Here is a 12,621-nt window from a genome sequence, read left to right as displayed (position 1 = left end):
GTTGTGCAACCATTACCACCATTCATCTCCAGAACTGTTTCATCTTCCCAAACTGAAAATCTGTACCCATTAACCACTAACTCCCCATTCCTGCCTTCCTCCAGCCCGTGGTAACCACCACTCTACCTTCCATCTCTATGAATTTGACACTCTTGATACCTCATTAAGTAGAATTATATATTTATCGTTTTCAGTTGTTTATACTTGTTGACTATTATAAATAATGCTGCTATAAACATTCATGCACTGCTTTCCGTATGGACATATGTTTTCAATTCTCTTAGGTCCTCTTTATCAGTCCCTTAAGAATATATCTGCCTCTTTCTTTGCTGCATCAGCTGAAGTTAGCCAAGATCCATGTTATCCTTTGCCACAGGGAGGAATCTTGTTATATCTGCCCTTTCCTTTTGAAACTAAGTCTGTTTCATTCCCACTCAGGTGAAATAAACAAATTGAGGAGATTAATGAGAGAAGGCTTTTAGAGCAAAGGATGCCCAAACAAATGAGAAATGAGGGCCATAAAAGGTTAGGATGTGCAGCCAGAGATAATGCGCCAGTTCCATAACCAGAAGCTAAACCTCAAATTTCCAATGACTGTTAAGAGAGATTTTAAAAGCCTTCCCATTATTCCTTCACCACTTGGAAATCTGTTGACAAATGGAAAGGTCAAGTCTTCCTAAATCAAGAGCCATAAAAGACAGCAAATGCCAAGTATCTTAATAAGCTTCAAACTCATTAAAGCAAGACCCCTCATCTAAATCATTCTTGGGATCTAGAGGTGGTCGGCAATTCTCCCGTTATCATCCCATGACTCTGGGCACAGCTTCCAGGCCTTTAGCATGCTCTAGACTGCATCATGCTGTATCAGAAATACACCGCCTCCTGCCCAGGGTCCATCATAACTATAAACAATGACAACTGTAATGGCAAAAGATCATTTCTGGAATCATCACATGGCTTTCTTCCTTTCATAAAAATAAGTAGAGGGAGCTGGCTATTTATTATCATGTACAAAAAAGGAAGATATTCCAGTTCAGCAAGATTTTTATCACAGCTAACAACAGACTCTTGCCTCAATAATATAGTAGGAGGACGTCAAAGAAAATGTGAGAGGTTGGGTGGGAGAGAGGAAAAACAGATGTTCTAATTTGTCAGGAATAGATCAAATCATTTCTTTATAGATGGATTTAAGACAAATGCAGCAATAAAATTGCTGCTCCTTTCATCTGAGCCTCTCCACTTATCAACATAAACCAAAGTAAGCTTGAAAGCTAGGCAGGACACGTCAGGCTTTCAGTGAATGGAACAAAAGCACAGAGAAAAAGAGTTCTCCATCCTGGATCCATACTTAATTCGAACAAGATCTCCAAGGAAATCTAGTGCTTCTCAAACTATCTGTGGTAAAGAACTAATTTTCCCCCAATTTATTGTGGCTTAATCTTTTTGTAAAATACAATAAAAATGAATTGCATGGTTTCTTGAATAGGATACCAAAAGCACAAGTAAGCAAAGAAAATATATATAAATTGGACTTCATCAAAATGAAAAACTTTTGTGTTTCAAAGGATATCATCAACAAAGTTAAAAGACAACCCACAGAATGGGAGAAAATACTTGCAAATCAAATCTCTGATAAGGGACTTCTATCTGGAATATATAAAGAACTCCTAGAACTCAATAATAAAAAGACAAATAACCCAAATAACAATGGTCAAAGGACTTAAATAAACATTTCTCCAAAGAAGACATACAAATGATCACTAAGTACATGAAAAGATGCTCAACATCATTAGTCATTAGGGAAATGCAAATCAAAACTATATTGAAATAACACTTCACATAGAGTAGGATGGCTATTAAAAAAAACAGAAAATAAGTATTGACAGGATGTGGAGAAACTGGAACCCTTAGACACTGCTGGTGACACTATAAAATGGTGCAGCCACCTTGGAAAACAGTCTAGCCACTCCTCAAAATGTTATACAAAGAGTTACCATATGATCCAACAATTCCACTCCAAGGTATATATCCAAGAGAAAGAAAATGTTCATACAAAAACTTGTACATGAATGCTCATAGCATCATTATTCACAATAGCCAAGAAGTAGAAATGACCCAAATGTCCATCAATGGATAAATGGATAAACAAAATGTGTATATCCATACGAAATGGATCAAGTACTGACACTTGCTACAAGATGAATGAACCTTAAAAACACTATGTTAAGCGAAAGAAATCAGTTACAAAAGGGCACATATGATACAAATTTTATATGAAATGTCCACAATAGGCAAATTTATAGAGACACAAAGTAGATTAATGATTGCCTAGAGCTTGGAGGGGTTGTAGGGAAAAGGGGAGTGACTGCTAATGGGGACAGGGTTTCCTTTGGTGGTAATGAAAATTTCTAAAATAGATTGTGGTGATAGCTGTACAACTGTAAATATACTAAAAACCGTTGAATATGGTTGAAGTATACCACTTAAACGAGTGAAGTGCAAGATGTATGAATGAATGAATTACAAGAACTGCATCAAAAAATGAACTGCAAGAAAAATGATCACACACTTGGATGTCACAGTAAATGTCAAATTGCTTTAAAAGCTGCTAAATGCTTACTCTCAATTTTCGTAATTACCTCACTGTGGACAGATAACAAACTGTCCATGGGCTAGCATACCAGCCCATCACACACTTTGAGTAGCCCTGATGTTCTGCATTCTCTTATCTATAATGTTCTCTCGACTGAGATATTTAAGCTCCAACTAAGAAATACTAAGATTCAGGAAAAGAGTATAGTTTAGAGGTTGAGTGGAAGTTTTAGATCATGCAAACCTGCATTTGAATTCCAGCTCTGCCAGCTACTTTCTAGCTTCATGGTTTTGTTCTCTTGGATCTCAATTTACTCCTATATACAATTTACATCATCACATTTTACGAGGATGAATGAGACAAACCAAAGTGCTCAGCAAGTGTCAGGCACACAGTATGGGTTCAACAAATGTCATGCATTAGCATCATCATAACCACCTCTTCCTCCTCCCACTCCTTCTCCTCTTGGATCTTTGCTTCCAACCCCATCTTTCTCCAAATCTTTCAGGCCCTAAGGTTCTGGTACTGTTCCACTGCCCCAACACACCGCAACATTTTGCTTCTGATAGCCTGGGAGTTATTCTCCATTCCTCTAAACACAAAAACCTCAAGTTTCCTTTAGGAAACTACCCCTTGCCTTCACTCTCAGTCCAAGTGGTCTGCGGTTGGAGGGTGATCTACTAGCAGCTCCAGGGGCAGGTAACCCCAGTCTAGCCAATCACAGAATGCCATCTCCTCAGGCACAGAGGAGAGCCTGTATGAGCACAAAGGCAACACAGAGGAAAGCAGAATCTAGAGATGAAGAGAAACGGAGCTCTCCAACATCATCTAAGACCCTGGATCCGGCTATATCTTAAAAGTTAGCCCTCACTACCTCTCAGGATTTCTCGGTTACTATCAGCCAAGAATAGTAATTTAATTTTGCTGCCTAATCCAGGTTTCAGGTGGTTTTCTGTCGTTTGCAAACTAAATTGTTTCTTGATTGAAAATCAGCTCCTCACCGAAACCCAAACATGATTTCATCATGGCGGAGGTGAGCATCATCATCAATAGACAGGATGGCCTCTGTCTCAATTTCATTCCAGGGTAAGAATCGATTGTTCAAACTGTTCTTTTCAGTACGGACCACCTGTAAGGAGGAAGGAGAAACACTAACGATCAGTGCTGCATTATAGAACGCAAAACCAAAACTGCCTTTAGGTCAAAGGAGACTGTAGTTAAATTTACTGAATAATTCTGCCTGGTTACATATCACTTGTAAAATCCAGCACATGCCTTTCAGGAATAAAAACTGCCTTATAATTCAGCAAATATATAAGGATTTCACATTTTAAACTTTATTCATTTGCTAACTAATTTTCTTGTGAAAGAAGCTAACGCTGAGGATTATTTTACATATGTGATAAACACAGTCTAGGGAAATTAAAAGTAACTTTCCCAGGAGAACACAAGGTGGCAGAGTAGAACTGAGAGTCCCAGCTCTGGGATCCCCAGTCAGCTCGTAAACGTTAAAACCAAACTGTCAAATCCCTTGAGTCTAGGTCACTTCTGACTCCCAATTTTAACGCCCTTTTTTGGTATTAAAAAAAAAGTAGTCCATCCAGTTGAGGTTAATTATTTCACTTTTGCGATTCCTACCTGCAGCACTGACTACACATATAAAAGCTTTTTCTTTCAAAGTATACCCAATTTAGTACCAACAGCTTCTGTGTCCACAACAAATCCCAAGACAAAGAATCTCTATCCAAAGTGACCCATATACACAAAGCAATAGTTTCTTCATAAAACAAAGATTAGTGCCCAAACAGAACTACATTACAATAAAAATATTTATTTAAACCATGTCTCAGATAAGAATAGTTTACTACAATGTAGGTAGTAGCTTTGTTACTCACCTTGCCTCCTAATGCTCAGATAAACAGGGTGACCATACTTGGTACTTTGATAGCTCATTTGATTTGTATAGTATCTATATCTAATTAATCCAACTAACAAGGAGCCATCATTTTATTCTCAAAAACCAGAAACAGAGAGAACTTCTAGAGGAATCATCTTTCTAGAAAGCCAGGAAGGGTCATCTCACTTTCAACAGAACGTTTTAGTTGTACTGAGGACGACCTCTACCTAGCATGATGAATGCAATTATATCCGGGGCCTAAGTTTATGAATGGTTTCACTCCCATGACTCATGAGTACTGCCTCTTCCTCTTAAAACAGTCTTTCTCCTAATCTTCTACCAAAATTATTCTCCCCCTGGAGACCCAGGTCAGATGCCTCCTTTCACTACCCTCCTTGTCAAAATTAATCACTTCTTCTATGTTCTGAAACAGAATCCTCATACCTCAATTAATTCATTCCAGCACACTAAGGATCCAATTAGTTCAGAGTTAGAAGAGCCTTGGAGATCATATGGTCCAACTCTCACTTTATACACGGACAACTGGCAACAGCAGAGCTAGACTCTAACTCGTACCTTCTAATTCCAAATCAGTCTTTTTCTGCTAAACTTACGTTAAACTTATAAATCTAATCAAACCAAAGCCCCACAGAAAATGCATTATTAAATGGTGTACACCATCAAGAGAGAAAAATGCTGCCAAATAAGAGCACAAGAAATAGTTTATCACTTAGAACGTTTACTTAAAGAGCTTTTAAAGACTTCACCTCAGCCCCAGAGGAGTTCCTCCCAAGTCAAGACAAGGAAGGATCTGGAACAGATTTGCTACTACAGAGAAGAGATGTCAGAGCCAAGCAACAGACATAGAAATCCATCTTGCCCTGCAGCATGTTTGACCAGTACAAAAATCCCTGAGCTTGTAGCCTAGGTCTCCCAACGTCAGATTGAGCAGTGACAGAGCAAAGGCACTGAGGCCTGGGTCAGGGAAAAGAGAGAAGGAAGGAGGGGGAGACAGCCAAGTACTCACCATACTAGCTGCGGGCTCCATCCCCAGGGAGTAGGAGAGTGGCCAGAAGCAGAAGAAGCCAAATGCCAACCTCAGCAGTGGCAAAAAGCCATCTATCTTAAGACATACCCAATTTCAAATATATTAAAATGTAAAATAATGTCCACCTTAGAATCAACGGGATAGTAGCTGTTCACTCAAATGCCCCCAACAAACTACCCTCAGATCATTCATTTGACTTTCTGAACACACTTCGCATTCACTTAAAACAGAACTGCAACTCTGCCAGTTCAGATGAACAAAGCTGCCCTTCAACTCTGGCAGTGAATCCACACATCTTACAATCTAGTAGCAAATCCACATAGCTTACAATGAATAAAAAAATAATAGAAAAATCCAAGTCTTGAATATTCTATTGTAGATTAACAATTTTGTGGGTTCATCACCAGGATTATCTACAGCAAAATTAGTAATCCAGGATCACAGCACAGAGCTTTAGTACTCAAAGTGTGATCCCAAGACCAGCAGCCAGGGCCTCACCTGGGACTCTTACAAATGCAGAACTGCAAGCCTACCCCAAACCTACCAAGTCAGAACCTGCGCGCCCACAAGATCCCCAGGTGATTCCTATGGACACTGAATTTCGAGAGGCACTAGAACAGAGGAAAAAGCATGGATTTGTAGTCAACCAGACAAGCCTGAGTTCAAATTCCAATTCCACCACGTACAAGAGGTGTGAACGTAAGTAGGCAACCTCTCTGCTAAATCAACAGAGCACCAAGTTGTGTGGAAAATCTGAAGTTGTTTATTAGCCAAACTTAATCCTATAAACTGAATGCTTAATCTAAAAATAAGAAACGAGGAAAACTAAAATGATCATGATTTGATACCTAGAGCTTATCCGAAATTTTTGATACAATTTACAAAGTAAATCAAATCAAAAGGACCTACTTGTTCTTTGGAAGACTCAGAGCTGAAGGCCGAACATCAACTGTGTTTTGGCCTAGATTTCACATCCAGTTTTTTGAGCAAGTTTAAAAAGCCCATTAAGAGGCAAATCCATTAAGAACAACTATTATAGATTCCAGAAATACAGTGTGCGTACTACCTCTCCTCATCCTGGCACAACTCCTCTCGGGATGACAGCAAGATTTTCAGGATTAGGGAACTGAAGCAACAGCCGTCCGAATAAAAGAAAAGTTTTGCAAGATTCACAGAAACACAACATCAAGTACTGCAACAGCTTATCTGTGGCTGGCTCACAAACAACCATAGCCAGTAAGTCTGCCTGAAGAATTTAGAGCAGCAGCTCTCAATTAGGAGTGATCTTGCCCCCCAAGGGACATTTGATAATGTCTGTGGACATTTTCAGTTGTCACAATTAGGGGGGTGGGTGAGCTACTTGCATCCAGTGGACAGAGTCCAGGGATGCTGCTCAATCCTAACAATGCACAGGACAGCCCCTACAACAAAGAAGTGTCCAGTCCAAAATGTCACTGGTGCCACTGTTGAGACACCTGATTTAGAGTCAACCACAGGAGAGAGTAAAGCAAACTTTAGAGTAAATGTAGTTCGTTATTCAAGGACTTTTTCCTCATAACCAAAAAGAGATTTCTGTCCTTATAAATTTTGCAAATACAAACTAAAATTAAGTGGGGTGGGGGAGGGGGTTGGCCTGGTGGCACAGCGGTTAAGCGTGCATGTTCCGCTTTGGCAGCCTGGGGTTCGCTGATTCGGATCCCAGGTGCAGACATGGCATTGCTTGGCACGCCATGCTGTGGTAGGCATCCCACATATAAAGTGGAGGAAGATGGGCACAGATGTTAGCTCAGTGCCAGTCTTCCTCAGCAAAAAGAGGAGGATTGGCAGTAGATGTTAGCTCAGGGCTAACCTTCCTCAAAAAAATAATTAAAATTTTTAAAATAAAAAATAAAATTAAACGGGGGGGGAAGGGAGCTTTCTTCTAACTGGTTTGCTTCAAAGCTATAGCGCTTAATGGCTAGACAAAAGCTGAGCAAACCAATGTTGATCCATTCTGGCACCAAAATCAGAAGGACCAAAGGACTCAAATATTTGTAATGCAGACATGCAGATCATCACTGGCCTCTAAGAGTCTGAAGAATAGGAGATCAACCATGAAAGAAATGAGTCAGCCAGAAGTAGTATGTCATCTTTAGGAAATATTCTCATTTTTGTTATGTTTTGTTTAAAACCAGGCTCCCTCCTTTCCTTAACATTGGCCATTTTTTCATGCCTTATGATTACACCTTAATAACTTGTGAACATGAGGACTGACTTTCAAGTTAATGATTTTAATTACTGGTATGACACTGACCAGAAAGTAGAGCACAGTGCCTGGCATACAGTAGATGTTCAACAAATGTTTCATAAATGAATGAACAAACCAATGAGTAGGAAACAGGATCTAATTTAGCCCTGTCCATTCTATTTTCAGAATATGGAATAAAAGACGAGAAGTTCATATATTAAAATTATAAACATTTGATACACTGAAACCTCTTAGTATTTAATTTAATTTTCCATAGAAAAAATTCATCAACCTACAACAATCAAGTCAGGAGCAAAGCTCACTAAACATTCATTTTTCTTGTTTCACGTACAATGCTCCTTGATGATGCTCCACTCACTCTTCTGTTCATCATTCAGTTCATCTGTTTATCATTCATAAAAGCCTTGACTTTCTCTCATTGCACCTGGTTTCTCATCACAGTGGAACAGTACAGCAGGCATGGCCTAAAACGCTACCATACGCAAATATATGCAAGTGTATGCATGATCAAAAACTAATTAGTAACTTCAGTTAACATTCAACTTGGTTCCAGAGGAATTCTGGAGTTTATGAATGATAAAAGAACTACTACTTCTTCTAGTATGTTAACAAGGCATTTGTCTTCTAAATCCAGGCAGAACTAGCAAATCCACATGAATCAGCAAAGTATCAATTCACAACATAAATATTTAACTAGCCATCATGATAAGTTTGATTCCCAATTGATAGTTCGCAAATATCTCTTAATATCTAAGGGATCGAATGTAAGTAGTTATTGCCATTAACAAGAAACAATGAAACAATTTAGTAAGAGACAGTTGCTCAAGTGAAGCAGAATAATGAATGTGGATTCAAATGGAAGAACTACCTAAATATAGAATCTTTTTCAGCAGCTCATGACTAGCCATAGGCAGGTCTTTGAAGTTGGTAGGCAAGAAAAATAGGATATGAAGAGATTAAGTGAATTAAACCAAGTCACAAAGTAGACTAAGAATAGACAACACAAAAAGGTAGAACATCCCTGAGAAGCATAAAATTAGAAAATGTATGTGGAAAATATAAAGCGCCATACAACTACATAATGCCACTTACTAAATTCAGCAATTTAAATACACTTATAATGTTGTCCTTTTTCTCTTTAAGATCAACGTTTGCCCAGCCATCCCCAACAGTCTCCAGTCTCCAACAATACACACATGCACAAGGCACTTCTGTAATGAATCCACTTCTGAGAATGAACCTTATATCAAGCCTCATACAGGCAATAAAGGTAAACAGCAACTACCTTTTATCCTCCACCCTGCCCTGTCCTCTAACTTAAAAAGGTAACCCATCATAGAGCTTGGGAATCAAGAAAATGAGATCGAAAAGGAAGCACACAGTCATGTGTACATACTTGTGAGGAGCACGTGAAATAAAGCTTGAGGTGATTGGGTGGAGAGGTGATCAAGAGAAGAGAGGACAACTGAAACAGAAGGAACATTTAAACTTCTTGATTTTTCAAGAGACTCATTCAATAAACACTAAGTGGTGGGGGCAAAAAAGTCAGGAAATGCAAAGAATGAAGGGAAAGAACAAGAAGGTAACACAGTGAATTGATTTTCTGTTTATAACTTTAAATTTGGGTCTAATGCAGTATAAAAAATAGTAATATGTTTTAGGTTATAAGATAAGTCTGTTCTAACTTATAAGAAAAAAAGTTACCAATGATCCTTGTGAAACTGAAGGCAAAATAGCATAGGTTAAAGGTTCACCATCAAATGAGAGAATGCATGTAAAGAGCATGACACAGTGCCTACCTAGCCCATAGAAAACGCTCAAAACGGTTAGCAATTATTATAACATGAGATTAGTACAACTTCGTCCTATTTTAATTTGTAAATATTTATATATAAATATATATATAACCTGTGCCTTTCCAAGAAATTTAGATTTTGATTTGATAAAACAGAAAAATATACAATCAACTATGGTCAGAAGTCCTAACACTTACATTCTAATTTAGGTATTAATTAGTCAAGTGACCTAAAGCAATAAAATTCTCTCAGTTTCAGATTCCTTACTTTGAATTAGTAAAAAGAGTACATATAAACTAAGAGGGGGAGACATTACCTAAAGAACTGATTTGCTGCAATTAGTAAGCCATTTATGCAATGTCACTTTTCAGCAATTCCTTTGTACATCTATAATTTTTGCTATTAATTTCTGATTTCTGATAGCTTTGTTTTACATAATTCTCCTTCACTGCCATGCAGCCCATTCTCACAGAAAAAGATAACTATAGTTATAGCCACAAAGTTATTAGATAAAATAATGTCAAATTAAAAAAAAACCCACCCAGATACACTAATACCCTGTGAAGTCTACCAAACTTTGTACAATCTTGGACCTAGAGAAACTGGACAAGTTTTTTCCTGTTAGCTTCTCTCAGAAATCACAATTTTAGGAAATTATCATCTGATAATTCAAGTAATATTTTTAAAAGTAGAGTGAACATAGATAAAAAATAAAGAGTAACAACTTTCTAAGGAATAAGGCTTTAGAATTATCTCTACTCCTGCTTGAGGTCCAGCCAGAAGTAAAGCCTTTAACAGCCTGATAGGCAGAGGCCCAAGCCCGAATATTAATGACGCTGAGTTTACTACACAGCCAGTTTCTCTTCCAGTCTTCTTTCTTTTTTCCCTTACTAGACTGCTGGGGAAACAGTATTCAAATAACTACCCTGGCATGACATTAAGTTCCAAAAACAGAACTCTTCTTGTTCAATTCTAACATCAAGGGCTGGGAGGGAGGGAAAAGGGCAGTGAAAAATAATCTTGTATCTCTCTAGTTTTCATTTGGAAAAAATGGTGCATTCTGGCCTTGCCACTTCCACAGAGAACCTGGAGTCTTCTAGGGAGTGTGGTATGCTTATCTCTGAATTCAGCATCTCCACCACTACTGCCCTGGTCCAAGCTACCAACACTCCTCACATAGGCTACTATAATAGCTTTTTAACTGTTTCTGCTCTTTTCCCCAGAGTCACACACATATCATATTACTCCCTGCTGAAAACTCTCCAATGGCAACCTAACACACTTAAAATAAAATCTAGAATCCTTACCATGGCCTAAAGTGCTAGCTTCTGCCTTCTCCGACTTCCTTTCAAACTCTCCCCTTAATCACTCCACGCTAGATACACTGAGTATTCTTGCCAGGTCTTGAACAGGACAAGCTTCTTGCACTTGCCATTCTCTGTACAGTCCTCCAGAATTTACATGGCCCATTCTCTCACTTCATTCAAGCTTCTGCTCAAACGTTACCTCTTCAAAGAAGCCTTCTCAGGCAGTCTGTGTAAATTAGCTATACCCTTTATAGAGAAGAGAAAAGTCAAGAATTGAGGGACTAGCTGTCACAAGACTATCTGAGAAATGAGTGAGTCTATAGTGCGAAGATGCACAATGTGTTGAGTGAGCAAGACTACACTGTTAACTGAAAGATATCCCCTTCATAACCAGCCCAAGTTCTAAAATTCCAAAAGAACAGATTTTGACGTTCTCATTTCCACAGAATGCTCCAAGAAGGACACTCTATTTGATGTGTTAACTGGCCAGAGTAAAGTAAATAACTCAAACCAATATTTTAAGTGGGACTATGTATCAAAAAGAGATCACTTGGAGGTTTCTGCCTCCAGGATGGCTGAATAAGCTCCTACCAGACCCAGTACTCCTGTAGATGGTAACTATAAACTCCAGACAAAAATACCAAAAAAGCAATTGCCTGAAGGCACAACAAACTATGGAGCAGAGCTGAAATTTAGGAATGAAATACCAACACGGGAAGAATCACTGTTGCTTTTATTCTGGGAGTAGGCCAGAGTCAGTACCATGCAGGAGAGCTTAAACTTGCACACAACATCCAAGTCTTTCTGGCCTGAAGCATAAGAGGAAAGAGTATGGGGCAACCACAGCCCAAGGAAAGAAAGAAGATTCCAGAAAGGAGACAGCCAGATAGAGGGAGCTCTAAGTTCTGTGTACAAACTGCCCAGTCTCTGACCAACCCCTAAGCCATGCATGCTTGGTGCTGTTTCTAAGCAGACCAGCTGAAGATTAAAGGACTGAACTCCCATTTGAGTTGCCATTCAAGAGACAGACCTTACAGTTTGAGTCTAACCAAATTAATTGTCTGCTCAAACTAAAATATCAACACTTTTCAGAGAAATAAAACAAAATCCAGTCTTCACAACATAACACTCACAATGTGTAGGGTTTAATACAAAATTGTTTAATGTACAAAGAACCAGAAAAACATGACCCAGTCCTCAAGAAAAAGGAAAATCAATGAAAACAAATCCCAAAATGACCCACGTTAGAATTAGCATTGATGTTAAAGTAGCTACCATAAAGCAGCATAAAGTGGCCATGCTAAAGTAGCCAGCATACTTCATATGCTAAATGAAGTAAAGTATCCTCAGAATGGAAAAATAAAGACAGCAATAGCAAAGAAACAGAAACTATTATTTTAAAAAACATGGAAATTGAGGAACTGGAAAATACAATATCTGAAATTTAAAATTGACTGGATAAGCTTAAGAGTAGACACAAAAGTCAGTGAACCGGATGACAGATCAAAAAAAATTATCAAAACTGAGGAAGATAAAAAAAATATTTAAAAAAATGAACAGAGCTACTGAGAACTGTGGGACAATATGAAAAAGTCTATGACACATATATTGGAGTCCCCAAAGTAGAGGAGGGAAAGAATGAGGCATAAAAAATATCTGAATAATCAATGAAAATTTCCAAAAATATGATGAAAAACATAAACTGATAGATTCAAAAAGCTTAGTGAACCAT

At 38.3% G+C, this 12,621-nt stretch overlaps 1 protein-coding gene across 2 annotated transcripts in view; it reads right to left on the bottom strand.

Moving 5' to 3' along the window:
* Positions 1-12,621, bottom strand: part of EXTL3 (exostosin like glycosyltransferase 3) — a 41,288-nt gene that overhangs the window by 22,458 nt on the left and 6,209 nt on the right. Inside the window, exon 2 of one of the 2 annotated variants that reach the window (XM_023636221.2) lies at positions 3,595-3,722. The exons of the other annotated variant lie outside the window; for it this stretch is intronic. Within the exon in view, the coding sequence (XP_023491989.2) occupies positions 3,595-3,722 (128 nt within the window). The remainder of the gene's footprint in view (positions 1-3,594; positions 3,723-12,621) is intronic. 2 annotated transcript variants of the gene reach the window in all.

This window comes from Equus caballus, chromosome 2 (genome assembly GCF_041296265.1).
Source record: "Equus caballus isolate H_3958 breed thoroughbred chromosome 2, TB-T2T, whole genome shotgun sequence".
NCBI classification, from domain to species: domain Eukaryota; kingdom Metazoa; phylum Chordata; class Mammalia; order Perissodactyla; family Equidae; genus Equus; species Equus caballus.
The sequence above is the reverse complement of the archived record's forward strand: the minus strand, read 5'-3'. Positions and strand labels throughout refer to the sequence as shown.